The following is a 22,250-nucleotide window of genomic DNA, read 5'->3' as shown; positions in this document are numbered from 1 at the left end:
AAGCAAGAGCACCTCCTCTGGGGCCTCACTTTTCCCTGAGGGCCAGCAAGGGAGGCCATTGGGCAGCTGACTTCTCAGGCCAGGCCTATTTCAGGAGACCGCGGTCTGGGGTCGGCAGACCTGGAGGAAGGGGTGTGGCAGGGGTCACTCCCGTCCTGGCCCTGCTGTGATGACTTCCCACAGGCCTCAGGCCTGTCCTGCGGAGGCCCCGATAAGGTCCAGCCCAACTCCGCCTCGGGCTGCAGCATTATCTTTAATTACCCAGCACCCAGGCCTCCAGCAGTAGCTTTTATATACAGAGAAAAATATAGGACTTTAAACAATGGACTTTTCAAAATGGGAGGCTATTTTTAGAGCTTTGCTTACTGAACCAACATCAGCATTTTGCCGACTGTCAGCTGCTGCTGCTGCTGAGATGGACAGGAGGCCCGAGGAGCTGCGGGCACCGTCGGGAGCAGAAGCGTCTCTTGGGCCCCTTGGGTGTATCAACAAAGATGCCCCAAACTGGTGGGAGGCACAGCGGTGAGGCTCACCCACTCTCCTGCCTGCTGGTTCCCAGAGCTCTGTGTAGCTTTATGAGCACTCCCCTTCCCAGCGTCAGGTGACGGAAGCAACAGTGAGATTCTGGACTAGAATTCAACACCCAGGTTCTCACCCCGAGTTCCCTGAGCCTCAGTTTCCCTCCTGCATGGTGGGGGTGGGGCTGCCACCTGGTGACATCACAGCAGAGTTGGTGAAGGAGTAGCCCCGGGAACCGGGCTGCTGGCTAATGCCTAATGAAGGGGCAATTATTTCAGGAGGGGCCTGGGCACATAGGCCACCTCAGATGGACTTGTTCTCATCAGTGCATAGCCAGAAGAGGGAAGGACGGTCTCCATGACCTGTGAAACCAGGCCATGCAGCCAGGTCCTTAGGCTGTCCTGTTAACATATTTTCAAAGGGGTGTTGTCCTGGCTGAGGGGCGGGAAGGCTGGGGGGCAGTGCCATCCCCAGGGTCCAAGACACACATGGGGAATGCTCTCTAGCTTCAGGAGCTGGAACGGGCCCTCCCACCCTTGTCCCGGAGTCACACCCATTCCAACAGCCTAGAGGACCAGAGTGAGGTTTTGAGATTTGCATTCAGGTTCCAGAAGATGCAGGCGATTAGAGGGCATCCCTGGGAACCTGAAATCAAATCCACTCTGCCCATTTACCATTTCAAAGGCTCCCATTTGAAGGAGCACAAAGGGTCCTGGCTGTCAACAGGGCAGCTCCCCAAGGGCAAGGCAAACATGGGGAAAATCCTTGCCCTGGGTGCCAAAAAGGGGAGGGCTGCCTGCACCTCCCTGTCCTGAGCCATACATCACATCAAGCTGCTAGGTACCCTCCCAGCATGGTTCGCTGCCTAATTTAATGCATGAGTTGGTCTCTCCCCAAGAGCAAACCGGCGTCTGTCTCGTCCCTAAAGTGGCCCCAGTGCCTAAACAGGGCTGGACACACGGTGCACACTCAGCCGAGACCTGATGGGCGAGTGAAAGGTGACTAAAGATTCTGCAGAACTCTGGGCAGCAGAGGCCAACGCTCCTAAAACACAGATGCTAGGACTTGAAGCCCCGGGAGCCAGGTTCCAAAGCCACAGAGCAGCCTGGGCCGAGGGCACACTGGCTGTCTTCCCACCCTCCCGTAACTCTTCTCCCAGTTCCAGGCAGGACCACCGCGGCCTGCAGACCAGAGAGGCACAGATCCCACAGGCACAGTCTCCCTCCTTCACTCCACAGCTGGGTCATGGAAACACCGTGAGTTTCCCCAATGTACAAACACATGTGCACTGCACTGTCCCCCGGGCTTGAGTCCTACCAAAAAACAGGAGCTGAATACAGTCCTCCCCTTCAGGGATGCCCTGGGCTCATGTCCACATGTGCTCCACTCCTGTCCCATGCCCACCTCTCACAATCCTGGAGGCCCACAGTGCTGGGCTGGGCACCAGACAGGAAGTGGGAGCAGAGACTCACTACACAGGCTGGCCAACGTGTGCTTTCACTTGGGCTGAAAGCCAGCTGGCAGAGGGGAGCCAGGAGGCTTGGGGGTGGGGGGAGGGGGCAATGCAAACACCCTGCAATGGAGCCCAGCCAGGGCCTCTGTCTGGCGAGGCGCTACTCATGGCCTGATCACCATTAGCCCCGCAGAGGGCCCCACCTGCCAATCTCGCCCCACTTTCTGGGGATGAGAGCACCCAATCAGGGAAACAGGCCCAAAACAAGAGGGAAGTCAGCCCCTAACACCGACCCTGCAGCTGAACCCACGATGGGCGGCTTTCTCAGAGAGGCTATGAAAAGCCCTCTCTTCTCCACAGCGCCATCTGGGCCTGAGGGAACGCAAGGGTGAGGCCCAATTGTCCGGGACCCTGAGCCTCGCCCCTGGGAGAGCTGGCCAGGAGGCCTGCTGCCCACCCCACTTCTCCTAGGGAGGTCTTGGACTGCACAAGGGCTCTCCAGAAGAGAGAGACTCCACCCAAGGCACTCACGAGGTCGCAAACGTAGACAGGCAGCCCCTGGCCCTGTTTCATCCACTCAGCATGCTCTGTGTGGACTTTTTCTAAAAACTGGAATAAATCACTAACATTTGAACATCGAGAAATGTTACGTGAAAACCCAAGTTTCTGATATCTCTTGTGAAGAGGAAGGCACAATAAAGGATCTGGCCATCCTGGACCCGTATTCCCACTTGGTGACGAAATGGATAGACGGCAGCCCTATCAATCGGATGGCACTAACTACCAGCACCACAGTCCCCGCCGTCCCCTACTGCCCACTCACACCCGGCCTGCTGCTCTCTCTCACATCACATCCTGCCTACTGCCCATCAGTGGGCATCGGCAATGGTTTATAGGACTTGTGAAGGACCGAACACGAGGCCCACCTCAAACACCACGACTAGGAGCTTCAGCTCGAGATCAGCTGTTCCCAACAAAGCCGACGTCCAGTGCCAAGTCCCACGAGGAAGGGTTTTCCGTCATTCCCAAAGCTCTGCAGAGCCGGTGGGGACACTAAGGCTGCTCTGCTGGGTCTCCTGAGGTTTGATTTTCACAAGAGTCTGCCACAGTCATATCATCACACTGCCCACAACCCACAGCACACAGTCATCGCAAGCATGGAGCCCCAGTTCACCAGCAGACGTCCTCACTCCTGAGGTTCACAAGGTAAAGAAATAATTTTAAAACCATCGCATGCCTGGTAGTTAGTCCAAAACTGGGCTCTTGGGGGACATCCTGGAGTCTAAACTCCAGCTCTGCCACCCTTGGCAGCTCTCACCCAATCTGTTGGGAAAGATGGCCAAGAAGAAGCAGCAGTAGGGGCCGGCGCTGTGGCTCAGTGGGTAAAGCCGCTGCCTGCAGTGCCGGCATCCCATATGGGCACCGGTTCGAGTCCTGGCTGCCCCACTTCCGATCCAGCTCTCTGCTATAGCCTGGGAAATCAGTGGAAGATGGCCCAAGTCCTTGGGCACCTGCCCCCATGTGGGAAGACCTGGAGGAAGCTCCTGGCTCCTAGCTGCGGATTGGCACAGTTCCGGCTGTTGTGGCCAACTGGGGAGTGAACCAGTGGATGGAAGACCTCTCTCTCTCTCTCTGCCTCTCCTTCTCTCTCTCTGTAATTCTGACTTTCAAATAAATAAATAAATCTTTAAAAAAAAAAAAAAGGCAGCAGCAACAGCAGCACCTATGGGGCACGCAGTGGGAGCTCTGGGTGCAGGCCAGGAGACCAGATCTTGCTCCAGCCTCTTCAAGTCCGGGCTGAGCAACCCAGAGCAAATGACCTCACCTCTCTGGGCATCCGTTGTCATCTTTGCAATGGGCATCATTCCTGGCCGGTTACCCAGCGGGCATGTGGGCATCAAGCAAAGACACGCTTGGCCAACTGTCACGTCCACGTGGGGTGGTTTCTTCTTGGTCCTTCCACCACAGAAGGGCTCGCTGCAAGTTCTTGTGGGCTGGCCTAGGCCACAAAGGCGGCCATCAGGAGAGGCGCTCACGGGCCCAGCACCAAATTCAGCCCCGCTCACTGCAGCACCACACAACTCTCGGGTGCGTCGGTGCCAAGGCCCCTTCCTTCTGCTCTGCGCACACGTACTGGTCTCGGGATGCGAGTGCACCAGACCGCCTCCCTCGCCAGGATCTCCTCTGCAATGGCCTCATTCTTCTTTCTTCCTTAACCATTTCCTAAGGGCTGCTCCTGCCAGGCCCCCACCCCAGCCGGGCAGGGCAGTGCTTGCTGGTTCTGACTACATCAAGATGACCAGAAGCTTCCAACCCCTGGGCTCACTCAGAAAGATTTTTCAGAACACACACAAATACACACACACACACGCACACACACACAGAGCCAAAGCTCTTCCTAGCTGAGCCAAATTAAATACAGAGGCCTCTAGTTATTTCCATACGCGTAAAATGGACTTGAATAAAACAGTTCTCTGTGGCAGGCTCCAGCAGACTGAGCTGGGCTGGGCCCTAGGGACACCCTGGGAGGGCCAAGCGGGAGGCACAGGCTGGGGAGGATGGTTCTGGAGACTGTGCGAGCAGAGACGGGAAGAAAGATGACCACTGCGTAGACCTGCCTGCCCCCTGGCCATCCTACTGCCCACGGCCAGAGGTGTAGCTGTCTCCAAACCCAGGATGCCTCGGTCTTTTGTAGGTTCATGGCAAAACATAGCAGACGGCCAGCAGAGATGTGCCACCTAGCCCTGCTGCACACAGGCACAGTCCCCCAGCGGTCAGCATCCCCAGCCACGCGGCACACGTGCTGAGACCAGGGGCCCGATAGAGACAAGTCATTCTCACTGAGAAGATACAACGTACAGCCAGCTGCGCTCTGAGCATCAGACAGAGCAACCTTCTGAGGCAGGTGCTCCATCATCTTCCCATTTGCAGAGAGAGAAAACGAGGCAAAGCGAAGTGACTTAATTTACCCATGGCTCCCACAGCAGTGAGGGGATGATGTTGACCAAGGCGCTGGGCCACCTGCTGACAGCTGCTTCATCCCCCCACTACCTCTGCCACGTTCTTCCTGCTGAAGTCTGGCCCACCCAACTCCACTGGACACCCAACGGCCACTGCTAAGGCTGCCCCACCCGCAACACAGCAGCCACCAGGCTCCGCAGCACGTCTGCGTTTACCTAACTGGCCCCCATCCGCCACGGCACCCAGCACACAGCAGGGCATAGGAAGTCCCGGAGACAAACGAAGGCTAAGGGTAGGAAGGCTGGGCCCTCCAGTCTCCTGCAACACCGACCCTGACAACTCCTGAGTACTCCGCAGGCAGGAGCGGTGTGGCCGTGAGTAAGTGATGTGAACTGTTCTCCCCAGGCTGCAGTGAGGACACAAGAGAACACACACAGAAATCCTCAGCCCGCGGGCCATCACCTAGGAAACGCACAGGTATTGTTAGGACCCTATGGGGTCCTATACTGCTATGGGGACTACAGGTAGATGGAGGGTAGGCAGCAGGCATAGTGGGAGGAGACCTTAGGGCATATCTTTTGCCCAGAAATCAGTTACACCATCTAACCCAACCCATGAGGACAGTGAGGGACAGGCTGCCTGGGGTGTGCTCATGCTGTGTTCAGAGGCAGAACCGGGATGCACTTTCATTTGTTTTTCACTAAACTCAGCTGAGGGCCCTCAATGTGCCAAGCAGAGAATTCGACATGAACGGTAACAACAAACACGTTCATAATAATGATAGTGACTAACGTTTATGGAGCACCTGCTGTGTGCCAGGCTCCAAACCTGGCACCACAGAGGCCCAGCACCGATGGCAGGTCAAGGAGGGTCGAGGTGAAGGGAGGGATCCAGGATGAGCCTGAGTGGGTCACAGGCATGGAGAGAAGTAGGCTGGAAGGAGGAGGTAGCACATCTCCTTGAACTTGTTGGGTTAGAGGTACCCAGGAGGCCCCTAGGGAGAGTTGCTGAGTTGGCTGCAGGATGGCACGGCCTGGGCTGGGGCATCATCAGAAACCCCTGAATGGAAGAGGCCACATGAAGAGAAGGGAAGTGGGGTGGGCAGAGGCCTGTGGCCCCTAGTGCTAAAGGCAGCATATAAAGCCTGCCCGAGCTAAGCAAGGGGAAACCAAGGGTCCTGGGCAGGGTCCTGTGGGGTCGCTCAGCTCAGATTCACAATCCTGCCCTGGGCAGGCCTGACCAAGAGGCCGTTTCCACAGCCCCACTGCCTGTGGGTCCTGGGGTAATGGGGTAGAGTAAATCCTTGTACTCTGATCTAGGAAGGCCCTGTCTAAAGGGGGGAGTCACGGGTCTCTTCCAGACGCACGGCCTCTCTAACGGGGCAGGCATCTCTCAGTCACCAGGCTGGGAAACTGGCCCAACCAAAGACAATGCAGCGGATGCCGCTGCCCTGCCCCAGAGAATCACCCCAGCAACAGGACCACTCCAAGGCCAGAAACAAGGCTGACTACAAGACAAGTCTTTGATTTAAAATCAACAATACATCTGAGACTTGCTTCAAAATAATCTGGGAGCAACGGAATAAAATTGCACATGGAGGTCATTACCATTCCGTCTGTTTTTGTATATGTTTAAAATTTCTCATAATAAAAAGTTAAAGGCCAGTGCCATGGCTCACTAGACTAATCCTCCACCTGCGGCGCTGGTACTCCGGGATCTAGTCCCAGTCGGGGCACCGGTTCTATCCTGGTTGCTCCTCTTCCAGTCCAGCTCTCTGCTGTGGCCCGGGAAGGCAGTGGAGGATGGCCCAAGTGCTTGGGCCCCTGCCCCTGCATGGGAGACCAGGAGGAAGCACCTGGCTCCTGGCTTCAGATCATCGCAGTGCCAGCCATAGCGGCCATTTGGCGGGTGAACCAACGGAAGGAAGACCTTTCTCTCTGTCTCTCTCACTGTCTAACTCTACATGTAAAAAAAAAAAAAAAAAAAAAAAAAAAGTTAAAAACAATGCTTGCTAAGACTCCTGTCCACACCAAAGCCCATTATCTTCTTGAGCTGATTTTGCCATTTTTACTAGGTGAGCAGAAAAAACAAAAAGCCCTGTACATGTAAATTATGACTCTGAGAACGGACAAAGGCCCAGAGGGAACAGAAAATTCCCTTTGGCACAGCTGCACCTCCCCCTTCCTAGCTGCAGAGGAAAGAGCTGCTTCCCCAAACACTTCCTAACCCACCCGCCCCACCGCGCACTGACTACCACTCGGGGACTAACAGCGCTGCAGCGCCTGCACAGGAAAACACTAGTAACAGAAAGAATATTAACTGTAGTTAATACCCATGACCAGGGACTAGAGGAACCGCTGGCATTTACTAAATCCTACTCTGTTCCTGCCATTGGCCTGGCCCCTTTCCTCCCATCATTTCAAGCAGAGATCAATGGCGTTGTCAAGGAAGTGGGGTGACAATTCGCAGGCCCAGACGACTTCTTGGGCTGGCAAACTCACGTCTGAGATGCAAGGCTCCTGGGCCGAGCTCCCCACGTCCTCCATCCACTCTGCAGCGAGGGCGCGCACCTCAGCACCCACCAACATGTGGGAGCCCAGTGCTGCCCATGGGATTTGCAGGGACAGGCCCAGTGGGGGTCCTGCAGGATCCTGTCCCTCCCCCTTCCTCTTGCCCCCCGCCCCGCCCGCCTGCCGCCTCTGCCTCATTCTTCACCCTAACAAGCTCAAGGCCCCCAGCAACATCAGGGAGAAGAAGGAGGGCCCTGAACCTTAGCTCCAGGACCAAGTCAACGTTCTGCAAAGCTTCAATGCATACTTTCATTTTCAGCCTCGGTTTCCTCATTTATAAAATGGGAACAATGCCACCGAAATGCCAGTCACTACCATTTTTATTCTGCCACCTGTTCCAGCCCCAGTCTCAAACCTGTGCCAACCTCAGACTCCCCAGTCGGGGCTTTGCCCAAACCCAGCAGAACCCTCTTGCCATTCCTGCCTGCAAGCACCAGGCACCTGTTGTTGCGGGCTCCCCACATTACCTCTCCTTCTCTTGTCCCCATTGCACAGACAGGAAGGGAGCAGCTCACTGGGTAAACACCTGTGGCCCAGCCCCAGAGCTCTGGGCCTCACCTGGTACCAGAAACAGTCCCAGGCAGAACTGGGCCACCAGAGCTTATCCAAAACCTCAAACTCAGCACAGGCCACGAGCTGAGGGCCCAGAGGCACCACAGCTCTGCTCCATCTGCCGTAGGGCTGGCGGCACCTGCCTCAATCCCTCCTCACACCCTGAAGTGTCTGCAGGCTTCTGGGGGTCTCTCCCTTACAGGGCAGCCCATTTGCCCATCCTAAGAAATCTTCATCTTAGCTGAGTTGCAAGCCACCTTACTTTGCATCTTTTCCAATCCACAGGCAAAGCAATTTCCTTAACACTCTTAACTGTCCACTTCCTAGCAGGCTGTGTGGACGGCAGGCTACAAGCACACTCGGTCCTAGAGGCTTCAGTCACTTGGTCTCTCGTTTGCCATCTGTCACACCACAGACCGCCCTCAGCCCTTACCTGCCCCCCTTACCACCACCTCGTGGGCCTCCCTCTGTCTTCAAACTCTGGCCTTGTCTGTGGTCTCAAAAAGATCAACTATCCACTCCCATCTAGGGATTCATCTCCCCTGAATGAGTAACGCAGTCCAGTTCCGGCACAGCCCAACCCGTCCAGCCTGAACTTACAACTGAAGGCTACCATGTATCAAGCTTACCAGGATTAAAGCATTTAAACCATGAGAGCCTGCTGTCATCCACATTTTACACACAGGCAGACTGAGGCACAGGAAGGCTAAGGGACATGACCAAGCTCCCTGAGACAAGCAGCAGCAGCGCTGGGCTAAGGGTTGGGGTCAGAGTTACGGGTGGTCTAGCCTCAGAATCTGTCCTCCTAACCACGGGGCAAGCAAACGGCCTCAAGCATGATGAGGCTCACCCCTCTTCCACAGATGTGGAAACCAAGGCGCAGGGAGGGGAGGTGATGACGTGGACGGCCAGAGCGGGGCAAGGCTCGCGGCTAACGGGGCCAGCTCTGGTCAGTCCCTTCTGGGAGGCCTTCTCTCAGGGCACTGGGGGACTCCTTCAAAGCCTAGTACTAACCAGGATAAATAATAAAGGCGATTACAGCTAACATCCACTGAGCACTCACCGTGGCTATTATAAGGTACTTAATGCATGCTTCCCATGCATTTAATGCATGTAATGCTTATACCGCCCAGCCTCCCGATGGAAACGGAAAAAGCAAACAGCACTTGCTTCTGTCTGTTAAAACAGGCACTGGGGACAAAGTACTCATGTCGGCAGGCAGACTCCGGCTTGGCCTGGGCTCCAGGTGATTTCAGGGCACCCTTTCTCTGCGAATGAGGAGGCCTCCTCCCAGCTGAGGACTCTTCCAAATTTTCCAGTTTACTCAGTAGCCTCCTCCCCTTCTGTGGGAGCAGGTTCAGTGACCACACATGTCATCCTCTAATGCCATCAAAGGCCTGGCCCCCGGCTTCCTTACCACGGAGCCTGTCATGCTGTCACTGGTCCCTCAGTAAGCCAGGGTACCGCTCTCACCCCCAAAACCCTGTTCCATTCAGAATCTCGGCACAGGATGCAAGCACGCGGCCCTCGATGCCGAAAGTGCTTCAGACCAAAGGACACTGCACTGGCATCTGGCTGCAACGTCTGTGGAAGCAGCTCTCGGTGTTCGTGCAGGAAAGACATGAAACAGCAGGGCGTCCCGGTGAGTTGTCCTCATCAGCCAGCTTGTGAATCCTGACACCAGGCCGCACTGGACACCCCACTCCACGGCATGGGAAAGCTGCGAAAGGCAACACTGACAATGGTGCCTCATTTTGCCTAACACGCTCCCAGGGGAAGCAGAGCCTGGCTCTAAAGGGTACAAAACGAGCGCAAATCCCAGCTCCTGCACTCACTGGCCCTGACCCGGGGCAAGTCACAGAATCTTCCCTCATCTGGGAAATGGGGCTGGACGCCCCCACACGTTGCTCTAGAGTCAAGACGTCACACAGACTTTACTGAACGGCAGCCATTGCTATTATCACTATTATTTTTGCACTGACCTTTGAACAAAGAGGAAAAAACAGACGCAGTCACAGTTTCCCATCTCCACAAACAAGAAGCGGCCTATTTCCAGGGTTCCACACGGGGGCCTGCAGTTCAGATTAAACTGTCACCGCGTCAGGAAGCCACAGACCAGGGAAATCAAATGGAAAGAATGGGCCTTTCCAGCAAGGAGCAGAAAGTCACAGCCACGCACCAATGAGGTCTAAAAAAGACAGGCAAGTTGGAGCGACCAGGGCTCACCGAGATCTCACCAAGGGCCAGGTGGGTTCTAGAAACCAGTCCTCACGCCAAAAACCAGCCACAGAGACAACGGTGAACAACTGTGTGGACAGCTTCGACTCAGCAGCCACTGCCCAGTTACCGGGCATCGGTACGCATCAGTCTCCTGGAAAGAGGCCCCTCTCCTCAGGAGCTCCAGTTCATGGATGAGGAAAGCAAAGCCCAGAGAAGGCAGGCAACACGTCCATAGCCACACAGCTGAGAAGCAACAGTCAGGGTTGTGAACAATCCCCAGGGCCCATGCTCTGTGAGGCACACTGGGCCTGATTCACCTCCGGTCCTCCACACCGGGCCCAGGGCCTGGCACAGAGCAGGTGCTGGCTGAACGCTTGTTAATGAATAAAGGAACAGGCGACCCCGCAAGGCTGCGCACCCCTGGGGTTACACACATCTTTCTGGAGGAGAAAGCACTCCTCCATGCCTGGACCTTGTGTGCATTGATTCATACCTCCATTTACTCACTGATGGCTGGCTCCTGTCCACCACGTGGCCAGGCGCTGTGCTGGGCAGGCATCAGAGCACAAACCGCAGGCCCAGCTCGGGGTACAGCCACAGCAACCAGGGGACCGGCAGGCCCATGTGGCACCACGCCACACTTCCCACCATCATCGCCATCAATTTTGTTTCTGCAGCAGCTCACGCAGTGGGAGCAGCCAGATTCTCTAAGGCCACACCAATTAATTCTTCAAGAGCCTTAATGGCCTTTAAACTCATTACGATTTGCTTTTGCGAACTGAAGATAAATCACACTCAACAGCCTTAGAGCATCCTCCCCCACACAAACACACTTCCACAAGGGACCTCTCGCCAGGCCTCCAGCAGGGCCCCAGTCCATCAGAGCGGTGCCGTCAGCTCGCCTCTGGGCTTGCTGGCTGGATATCCCACACATCATCACAAGTCAAAGGAAATTTACAAAAGAGGAAGGAAGAAAATCCACTGGTCACTCGCGGATGGGAAGAACAGAGTGCTGACTCGGACAGACAGCGTCTGTGCACCCGCGCGCGGCCGGTCAGGCAAGGCCATCAGCTCTCAGAGCACCTCTGCGAAGAGGATTGTGTTCACGGGACAGAAAACCGGGCCTCAGAGGGGTGTAGCAACTTGCAGAAACTCCAGATTTCACACAGAACAGCCTGCTGATTCCTCCTTTCCTGCTACCCCAACTCAGAGATTCTCCTGGCAAACGACGACCCCGTCTCTCTACAGAGTCCAGCCAGGCAGAACCTTGCACGTCCAAGTGTACAAATATACGCACAGACAACCAGCCCCCCAGCCCTGGGTGTCCTGTCCAGTCCCTTCCAGAAACACCTAGTCAGCACGCCGCTTGACTACACAGCCTTCAGTCCTGTCCATGTTTTTGAACTGAAGTTGTGTAAATATTAGCACAACTAGTTCATAGTCTGACTTTCGTGAGCAAAAACCGAAAGATCCTGCCGGGCCCCGGAGGGCGGGGCCTCCATCGTGACATCTGGGTTCCCCTGGGGACGTTCTGGCCCTGCACTGGGTGTGGCCACCTAGAAAGGAGTGGCACGCAGAGTCCCGGGCTGTCACACGGCACAGCCGGCAGAGAAGCAGGGAGCTGGGGCAGCGTGAGCAGCCACAGGCATTGTCAGGAGAAGCCTGCGCCTGCAGGGTGGTGCAGAGCGGCGCTGCTGGGCCTGTGGGGAGCAGGCGTCCTGTGAGGTCTCTCAGGGTGCTGGATCCCACCTAGGTTTAGAGGAAGGAGACGACCAAGCGGCTCCTGGAAGCCTCCTAGCGCAGCCTCCACAGGCCAGGGGCCGGGCTGACTGTCTCCTTCCGACTGCCACACCAGGCTCTCCAGGGGCAAACAAGCCCCACTCGCTCGGAGGCTCACGGGCAAACGGCTGGCTGTCTCCGAGACACCTGGCCCGCGTGCTCTGAGACGGGAGCAGCTGTTCACCACCAACCGGACCACAGCCGGAGATTTCCATCAGCTACAGTGGAGGCGCTTCTACGGAGGAGGGGTGCAGGGCCGAGAGGTACGCCGGCATCCGACCGGAATGGTGTTAGCTGATCGCAGCTCAGGGGGGTGGGAGGCGCAGCCAGGAGAGCACGCTGGCTTGTTCCTCACGTGCCCCACGGGGACAAAGACTGTACCTTTAGTTGATGACTGTGTGCCCCGCGCCTACGGCAGGGACTGGCACACAGTAGGCACTCAGCTGCGGCACGCCGAGGACCAGAAGGGAACCACAATAGCAGGGGACAGCTGAGGCGTCCAAACAACGTGACCCCCACTCCCCACCAAGGCCACCAATTCCAGACAGATGGTCCTGCAGCTGCAGCCCGCCTGGCCTCCACCCCACCAGCCCCCTCCCCCGACCCCCAGGCAGCCTCAGGCCCCGAGCCCCAGGTCCCTGGAGTGACAGATGCCTGCTCTCAGGGCAACTGCCAGCACCCATCGGGAATTTCTGAACCGAAAGATCAGCGGGCTCCAGGGATGCCACAGGCCTAGGCCGCTGGTCAACAATCCCCCTTGGCCCCACGCCTGGCTCCCCGAGGGGCTCGGCACAGGGGGCAGCTGCGGGCTGCAGGAAATCGATATGCCAAGCACACCCCCATGCGCGCCTTCTCGGTGGCTGCACAAACACCCGCCAGGCCTGGCCGGCCGTGCACGGGTCCCCAGCACCCACCAGACCCCAGCTCTGCCCGCCCACCGGCCCCTCGGCTCCCAGCAGCAGCGCGAAAGCCAACTCCTCGCCGGCTGCCGGCGCTCTCGCAGGTGGCCCTGCCAGGTGCAGGGGAGCCGGCCCGCAGCCGTCAGGACACCTGGGAGGCCAGCTCCGGCCCCCCCCTCCCCGGAGAGGACACAGGCACAGGCCAGCGGGGGAACGGGCCTGCGGGAGGCCCGCCCCGCTCGCTCCGGGCACAGGCGGCCCCCGGCCCTCACAGCGCAGCGGCCGCGGCTCGCACCGGGCCTGCGGGGCCCCTCCGCGGCCGCTGCGGTCACACGCTGCCCGCGGCCGCCGGTCCGGGCACACTGTCCCCGCCTCGGGCCGGGCGGGCGCCGCCGACCCCGCCCGGCGCGGCCCTTACCCGCTGTCAAGCTCCAGCTCCAGTAGGGACTGGGTCCTCTCGGAGTTGCAGTGCAGGCACCACATGGCGGCCGCAGCGGGTGCTGACGGGGCCGGGCGCTCGGGACCCGGGCCCAGTCGAGCGTCGCCGACTCCCGCCGGCGGCAGCCGGAGCCCCGGGGCAGACCCTCCTCCGCCCCCGCCCCGGCCTCCCGGGGACCGGACCACCCGCCGCGCGACCCCGTCGGGTCGCCCGGCCTAGGGCTCGCCGGTTCCCGCCGCTCCCGGCCCCGGAGTCCGAGCCCCCGGCCCGCCGAGCCCGCCCCTCAGCCGCCGCCCGCCTGGCGCAGCTCGAGGCCGGGCCGGAGGAATGTGGCCCGGGAGGGGGCGGGGCCGGCGGCCCGGGGGCGGGGCTCCGCGAGGGGCGGGGCCGGAGGAGTGAGGTCCGGGAGGGGGCGGGGCCGGCGGCCCGGGGGCGGGGCTCCGCGTGGGGCGCGAGGGCGGGGCTGCTCGGGGCCGCGGGAGAGACGAGGTGCGGGGGCGGGAATCCCCGGCTTGCGGTGGGGGAGCCCCTGCGCACCCGCGCGCCGCAGTCCCGCAGCCGCCGAGGGGCCGTGTCTCCCTCCCCGGCACGTAAGCACGGCAGATACACAAGGCGCCGCGCCAGCCAGGCCGCGCCTGCCCGGGACAGCGGCGGCCTCTGTCTCTCCAGAGAGGGCTGGGCCCCATCACCCTGGGGCGCGGCCACCCTTTGGGGAGATCCTGCGAAGGATCTGGAGGAACGCTGCTCCTGCCTCCCGAAGCGCGCGCACTCTCCCCTCCCCAGCTCCAGACAGAGTCACATACGCTAGCGCGGCCGCGGTATCCACTCCTTACAGCATCACCATCCAGTAGGTGGAGGGTCTCTTGGCCCCATTTTAGGGAGAAGCAAACCGAGGCTCAGGTCAATTGGGCTAAGGCAGAGAGGCCCTCTCTGACTGTTGTTCTGCCTGGCTGTGTATCTGTGGGCTCCCCGAAGGTAGACACGGCATCCCAAACGGGCGCTAGTTCAAGTCCCAGGTGCTACACTTCTGTCCCAGCTCCCTGCTAACAGCCTGAGAAAAAGCAGTGGAGGATGGCCCAACTGTCTGAGCCCCTGAATCCATGTGGGAGACCAGGGAGCTCCTGGCTCGTGGCTCGTGGCTCCAGCCTGGCCATTGCAGGCACCTGGGGAGCGGACAGAGATTCTCTCGCTTTCTCTCTCTGACTTTCAAATAAACAAAATCTTTAATAAATAAATATCCAAAATGGAAGGGAATACTTGTCATGGCAAATCATATCTTACTTAAGACACGTAGGTCCTTAATAGCCAAGGGTCTATTAGGCACACTACATGGAATCACTCAAACAATTCGACAGTAAAAAGGCAAAGAACCCAACTTTCTAAGGGGCAAAGGATCTGAACAGACAGTTCTCCAACGCAGAGACACTAAAGGGCCACTCGCCCAAGACAAGATGCTCAACACGCAAATGCAAATCAAAGCCACAGTGAGATGCCACTTCACACTCACTGGGAGGGCTGTAACCAAAAAGATGGGCAGAAGTACCTACACACAGCACATCCTCCCTCGCAGAAGGCACACAGCTGCACTGCGCACAGCACAGCGCAGGGCCACAGCTGTCCTGGCAGGTGGGCTTGTGGGAAGCAGCGGTTAGCAGGAGATATAAGTTTTCTTTATTTGGAAGACATAGTGACAATGAAACCTTAAGAGAGTGAGAAAGAGCAAGAAGTATCTTCCAGCTACTTGTTCTCTCCCCAAATACCTGCGACAGCCAGAGCTGGAGCCAGGCTGAAGCCAGGAGCCCAGAACACCATGCAGGTCTCCCGCAGGGGTTGGCAGGGTCTCACCACTTAAGCCAGCACCTGCTGCCCGCCCCCTGGAGCATTAGCAGCAAGCTGGATCGGAAGCAGAGCAGCCGGGACTTAGAACCAGGTACCTGGATAAGGGATGTGGGTGTCCCACGCTGCAGCTCAACCCGCTGGGCCCCAATGCCTGCCCGCCTCCCCCTGGGAAGGAGATATAAGGCAAAGAGCTCAGGTGAGGTGGGGGCAGCAGAAAACCCCTAGCCTGGGCTGCCCTCTAAAAACAGGCTGTGCTGACCGGCCCAGCCCGGCTGCGGGAGCCCTCGGCACACAGGCTCTGCCTGCCTCGGGGCTGGATCCCCTGAGAACCGCACGCCCCTCTGCCCGCCAGGCCGCTCTTGGCGGCGTGCTCTGGTGGCGATTTGGAAGCCGGGCTTGAATTTCCCCTTGAGCATGGGGAATACCTGACGACAGAGTCCCTGGAAACCAAAGACCGCTTAAGCCTCCCGGTTTTATCTTCTTGCAAAATGCACCTCGTACTCCTCCCAGCTCACCACGTCCCGGATTAACAATTCAGAGAATCATGAGCAGGAGCGAGAAAAGTTCCAGACAGCAGAGAAAGGGGGCCGGTCTCTCGGCTGCGATGGCTAGACTGGGCAGAGCGCTTCCACGTGCCATTGGGGCCTTCCGGGTCTGCTTCCTCAACAGCTCAGTGGGGGTCAGCAGCCACCCTGACCCTGGCTCCTGCAGCTTGCTGTTTAATTTCACTCGGCAGACCTTAACCAGTGCTTACTGGGTCCCTGGCTTCGGAGGCTGCAATGGGAAGACACCTTTGGGACAAGGGTCCCCCACAGGGTGTTGTGACAGCACAGGAGGAAGCCTGGACTGTGTCCCAGGAGAGGCACTCATGATTAGTGGACATTCTGGGTTGGGCCTTGAGGGATGAATAGGAGCCTACATACAGGGCTGCAGGATGCAAAAAAAGCTTTGGAAGCATTTGGTTGCACAGTACCGTCCCTGGTTTTAGCCCTGAACTGTAGGCCACAGCTCACTTCACATGCCACAACCCGACTGTGTCCCCATCCTCCTGGCTTTGGCCAGCTTCCTCTTGAGCCCAGCCTTGGCAGTGCCTCTCTCTGACCCACCAGGATGAAGTCCAGCCCCCTCCACGCAGCCCTCAGCTCCCCCTGCTCAGGCCACACCTCCAGAGATGCTGTGCCTGGTTCTCCCCCCAGTACCCACTGAGACTTTGGGTCTCAGCTTTCCAGGTCACTTCTCCCAGAAAAATCACCCGCACTCGGCCCTTAGAGCAAGGTAGGAAGAAACCCCTGTTAGACACACTCGGGTCGCGCCAATGAGCCGTCCCGATCTCCAGGCAGAGTGGGGGCTGTCACCTCCCGAGGGTATCCCTCACACCTGCTAGGGGACCTGGTATACAGAAGGTGCTCACCAACCTTGTCAAGGTTTAGCTCGGGAGCAAATCCACCTGCTGCCCTTTTTTTTTTTTTAATTGAACTTTTATTGGTACGGAGTCACAGTCACTCACTCAGGTACCGTCTATGGCTACTCCTGTGTGATGGTGATGGAATTAAACAGCTGTGACACGGATGTGGGGCCCTGCCAAGCCGGTTTACGTCCCGTTCTCCTCAACCAAACCCTGCCAGCCCAAGCGAAGCTCTCGGGAGAGAGCCTCCCGTTAGACCAACCCCCTGTCTGCCCACCCAGACCCCCCGGCCCCAGGGACTTGGCACAGGCCCTGTGGATGGGACCTGCAAGAGCAAAATCCCAAAGTCCTGGGTGGGGGGGGGGAGGGAAGATGGCCATTCGATTGCTGGGGCTGGGCCAGGTGCTCATCAGCCAGGATGGCCACAAGGGGGCGCATTCTCTCTGGGCGCCGCTAGCGGGCTGCAAGGTTTCCGCGGTTTGGGATTTGGACAATACAGCCCCTGGCCGAGGGTGAGTGAGCATTAAGACTATCGCTCTAATGCAAATGCAGATGGACCATCTCCCTGTTGTCACTGTAGCCACACAGCTGCACACGGCACGGGACCCTGCACTGCGACACCTCGGGGAAGCCGGTCCACCAGATCTCCAGGACAGGAATGCAGCTGTCCTTAACCAAGCGCCAGCTCCCTTCCAACATTCTAACCCAGCTCTGCAGCAGCCACTTGCAAAGCAAGGACTTCCCAGTCTTACTAAACCAAGGGGACAGCATGAACTTGGGGAGGCTTGGGATCCGCCTGAGGCGAGTGCAGTCATTCACCTTGACCTCCACGGCTGCCCCTGATTCTGGCACGTGGCACTGACCTGCTCAGGCACCCCACTCCCTGCCCGTCACTCTTCCAGTCTCAGTCCCAGCTCCTGTCCCCGCCACACAGCCGCTCCCAGAATGTACTTCTCTGTCTCAGGGCCTTTGCTCATGCTGTCCCTGCTTCCTGGGTTGCCCTCTTCACCTGCTCGGCAGCCTCTAACTCGGCCTCCGAGGCTCAGTCCGAATGTCCCCTCGTCTTGGAAGCCTTCCCTGACACCCCATTCTCCAGGCAGAGAGAGCTTCCTTGAGGGCAGGGATGGTGGCTCGCCACTGAGTCGCCCAGTGGTGGGGTCTGGGGGCTCCAGAAACTGGCCACAGCACCGAGGGAATTCATACCTCCCACAGTGGCACTCAGGCTGGCCAGGATCTCTACCATGACAGCCTTAATGCTAGCACTTCCTGGAACTGGAGGGCTGCAGAGGGAGGCACCAGGACCCAGGCCTGCCCACCCACTGTTCAGATGAGGAACCCAGGGCGTAGAGGCGGGGAGAACCACCCCCAAGTCTTGCTGGGATACAGCCCCTTCCCCACTGCTGTAACAGGAGCAGCTGCAGAGGGAGGGGAAGACCACAGGTGGGGCCCTGTGCTCTCCAAATGAATGCTAAAAATGAGAGGCAGCCGTTACCATGACAACAGTTGACAAACAGACCTGCGGCCACGAGGTTACACAGGAAAGACCCTCAGGGAATGGCTGTAAAAACAGAGCCATGTAGACAGGACAACAAGATCCAACACAGGTACACGTAGCTCTGTGGCAGCTCGGAGCAGCCTTGCAGATGAGGGGATCTCAGCTCCAGGAATGGCCACCTCTTCCAAGAAGCCCTCCTAACCCGCATGCCCCAAGCAACTCCATGTTTCCAGGTCCCCCATGCCCACTTGACCCCCTGCTGCACAGCAAGCGCTGGACTGTTGCAAAGGGAGTAGAAGGCGGTGGTGGGGACCACCAGACCCCACTGCATCCCTCTGCCCCTATCAACAGAACCAATCCTCAGGAAGACAGGAGTATGACCGTGGGCTCCAGCAAGCTCAAGAGGAGCCACCCTGTGCTGAACGGACAAGCTCTGGGCTGGCTCCCATGGTGGAGGTGCTCACGGTGCGTGCGATCGTTGGCACCAGTGCTAGGGTGCGCGCTTGGGTTTGGGGTGAGAGCCTGGCCCTCTCTGAGCCTCCTTCTTCCCCCGCCCTGCCTCTCCTCTCCTCTGCCCTGAGCCTGGGGGCTGCCGTGGCTCTCAACAGCCCAAGCCCCTTCTCTGAGACGTTGGATCATCACCAAGGCCACACAGCTAGTGCCTGGTTGATCAGGGATGCGATTCCCTGTCTGTCTGGCTCCCAGCTCACGACCTTTCCACCAGCTCCTTCTTCCGGCACACTCAAGGCGCTCGCTGAACGCAGGCCCTGCGCTCACTGCGCGACGGTGACCCGTAGGGAGCCGCTGCTCTCAGCATCTTCACCCTCGAAGCCAGAAACTGGAACTGAGACTCCCCAGGGCTGAGCAGCGTGGTCAGGGCCAGAGAGCCCCAAGCAAAGGATTGGAACCCAGGGTTGGCTGAGGCCCACGTCTGTTTACAGCCCTGATTCAACACACAGCTCTGCGAAGCCCCCGGCAGGGCAGGCCGGCGACAGTCCCCTCTTGGCTGAGATGTCCTGGACAACAAAAAGCAAAGCCGGCTCCCTGGGGGCAGGCGGAGTGGTGCAACAGGTTCAGCAGCCACTTGGGATACCCACATCCCCTTCCAGCATGCCTGGGCCGACCCAGCTTCCTGCTAACGTGCACCCTGCGAGGCAGCAGATGACATCGCGAGCACTGCAGTCCCCGCCACCCACGTGGGAGACCCAGATGGAGCTCCTGGCCCCTGGCTTTGGCCTGGCCCAATGTGGCTATGGCAGGCACTCGGGGAGTCCATCAGCAGACAGAAGATGCTCTCTTTCTCCGCCTTTCAATTAAGTAAAAATAAATCAAAGAGGACACCTTTGAATGCTGAACCCTAAAAAAAACAAAACCCCAGCAGCCTCCCTTCCTGGACCGGCCCCCCATGACCCCTGGCTCTGTTCCTTTCTTGGCTTTGAGGACACCCTGAGCCTCAGTTCTCTTGTCTGTAGAATGGGAGTGAGCAACGGCGCACACCTGAGGTTACTGTAAGGAATTAAGGGAGAGAGAGGCACCGTGCTCTGCCCACCCTCCGCCTGCTCCAGGGCCTCACTGCCAATGCTACTCCCCTAGCTTCGCTCTGCCTGGGGTGTGCCCTGCTTCCCCCTGGGAACGGAGAGGGTGGGAGAAGCAAGCAGTGGGGCCAGGCTCCTGCCACTTCTGCTGATTCCAGAAGTCCAGGGTGGGGGTCAAAGCTGGGAAGCCAATCCCGTCACTTTCCCACCCCTCCCCAACAAGCACAGGCTGGGCTGTGCCAGCACTTAGGGGGTCCCAAGGTCTGAGCAGCCTGGGACCACAGATGAATCAAGTTCCTGGTTCCAGGCCCCAGCCCTAGGCCGAGCGTCTGGGAGGGAGACAGACCCAAGGCGGGAAGAGCCGTGAGATGTAGCTGCCAAGGCCTAACGGTGGCAGGGACATTCCGGGACCCACAGGGGGACGCACGCCTTCTCTCGGTCTCACGGCCCCTGTAGAGCCGTCTCCCAGTCTGCAGTGCTGCTGCCTAATCATTTGTTTACTGTCTTCCACTTCCAGCAGAAGGAAGCTCTGTGACTTTATTCATGTGCCACCATGTCGACGGCATCCCAATGCTGCCTGGTCTACAGTAGGTGCTTAATAAATGTTGGACAAAGGAACCGGTTGAAGCAGGTTCATTCTGGCTTAGGGGCAGCCACAAGGCTGGGGCACGCTCCTCTATTCTCTCCCCCAATTCGCAGCCTGGTCTCATGTAATCCAAGGAACAGCCCACGCCCCAAAGGCCTGGGGAAAACTGTGTCGCCAAAACAGGGATCCTGGCCTCCCAGTGCTCTAAGAGAGCCCAATATCTAAAAACCTGTCAGCCAAGATCTTAAAAACAGCTACCCTGGGGCCAGCGCTAAGGTGCAGTAGGCTAAGCCTCCACCTGCAGCGCCAGCGTCCCATATGGATGCAGGCTCAAATCCCGGCTGCTCCTCTTCTGATCCAGCTCTCTGCTAATGCACCTGGGAAAGCAGCAGAGGATGGCCGAGTCCTGAGGCCTCTGCACCCATGTGGGAGACCTAGGAGAAGCTCCTGGATCCTGGCTTTGGATAGGCCCCGCTCCAGCTGTTGCGGCCATTTGGGAGTGAACCAGCAGATGAGAGACAGCTCTGTCTCTGTCTCTGTAACACTACCCCTCAAATAAAAAACCCACAAAACAAAAACCAGGTACCCTTTCGGGAAGCCAGGGCCAGCCTCGCCACACCTGGGTTTCTTTCCTAACCACAGCTTTGCTTCAATTGGAGCCCATTTTCAAAGCAAGGCAGGTGGAGAAATTGAGGGAATTTAGGACAAATATATGAGGACAATTGCCTGGGTGCGGCTGGAGGGCGTGCCAGGGAGCTGAGAGGCAAGCAGCCTGCTCATTCCAGAAGTGAGTCCACACCAACGGGCTGCCGGGCCAGGCCCTCGCAGGTCCCACACAATGAACAGATTTTCTAGGGAATAAGAAAATGCCAGGGACACACACCTGCTTTGCAAAAGGAGCCCGCTAAGTGCTCCTAAAACGATCGCGTCTCTCAAGTGGGCAGAACGGTCTCACTGTGCCGCCTGCTTCTGCCTTGGAAGCAGGAATACACCCCAGCACACGGCAGGGGAGTGGAAGGCCAAGTGCGGGCAGCCGCCAGGAGGCGTGCTTCCCTGCACCTGTTCAGTGCCACTGTCCCTTCGGTGCCACCTGCTATGCCTTGAACACTGATGAGGTGTCCCGGATGCAGATGTGAGCCCCTGCTCGTGGGGAAAGCCAGGCGGGCGATTCACAGCAGCAGGTGCCAGCCCTGCGCCTATGCGAGTGTGCGTAACCCCCACAGCACCTCTGCAAGGTGTGTGTGGAGCTCAGTGTCGCAGCAGGGCCCTGCAGCGCACGGAGGGGCATTTGTTCTAAGATCCAGCACGGAGAACCCAGCAGGCTGAATGACACTCAGCCTGAGTTCTCTGCGCCACAACAGTGGTTCTCAAAGTGTGGGCCCAGGGACCCCAGCTTCAGCTGGGAATCCTTAAGGAATGCAAACACTCGGCCTCCGGGTGAGTGTGACACTTGGGGTGGTTTGAGAGTCTCCCATACTGCACCAAGCGGCTAAAGCCACCGCATGCAGTGATAAGAGCAAGCAGGAAGAACTGCTGGCAGCTATTCAGGGAAGGCTTCCTGGAGGAGGGGATGCCTCTTGTGTTGTGCAGAGGAACGGGAAGTCACTGGGTGGCCCAGTGGTAGGAGGGCACTCCAGGTATTCAGAACAGCGTGCGCAAAGGCCTGGTGAGCTTCAGACGGGAGAACCACACAGAACAGAAGGCACGGGGAGGACTGAGCTGTGCGGAGTGGCTGGAGGATGCCGCACTGGCCTCATCCTCTGAGGGGCGCAGGGTCCACCCCCACATCAATGGCCCCACGGCCACAGAGCATGTGACACCCTACATCGGACAAGCCATCCCTCTGTCTGTCGCACAAACTGAAAAACCCACAAAAATAAATCAACAAAACCGAAACACCGATGGGCGCTCCTGCACAGGGCTGGGCTTGAGGCCAGCTCCATCCGGTCCACCAGACACTGGTGAGCACAGAGAAGCCACACTGCCGCCGACCAAACA

The 22,250-nt window shown here is 58.3% G+C and overlaps 1 protein-coding gene across 15 annotated transcripts in view; it reads right to left on the bottom strand.

Moving 5' to 3' along the window:
- IQSEC1 (IQ motif and Sec7 domain ArfGEF 1) overlaps positions 1–22,250 on the bottom strand; it is a 297,408-nt gene that overhangs the window by 56,354 nt on the left and 218,804 nt on the right. For 2 of the 15 annotated variants that reach the window (XM_051852619.3, XM_002713127.6), the window contains exon 1: positions 13,372–13,715. The exons of the other annotated variants lie outside the window; for them this stretch is intronic. In XM_051852619.3, the coding sequence (XP_051708579.1) occupies positions 13,372–13,436 (65 nt within the window). In that variant the 5' untranslated portion in view covers positions 13,437–13,715. Of the gene's footprint in view, positions 1–13,371; positions 13,716–22,250 lie in introns of those variants that run through there. 15 annotated transcript variants of the gene reach the window in all.

Source organism: Oryctolagus cuniculus, chromosome 10 (genome assembly GCF_051225735.1).
Source record: "Oryctolagus cuniculus isolate XC-2025 breed Fujian yellow rabbit chromosome 10, ASM5122573v1, whole genome shotgun sequence".
Taxonomy (NCBI): domain Eukaryota; kingdom Metazoa; phylum Chordata; class Mammalia; order Lagomorpha; family Leporidae; genus Oryctolagus; species Oryctolagus cuniculus.
The sequence above is the reverse complement of the archived record's forward strand: the minus strand, read 5'-3'. Positions and strand labels throughout refer to the sequence as shown.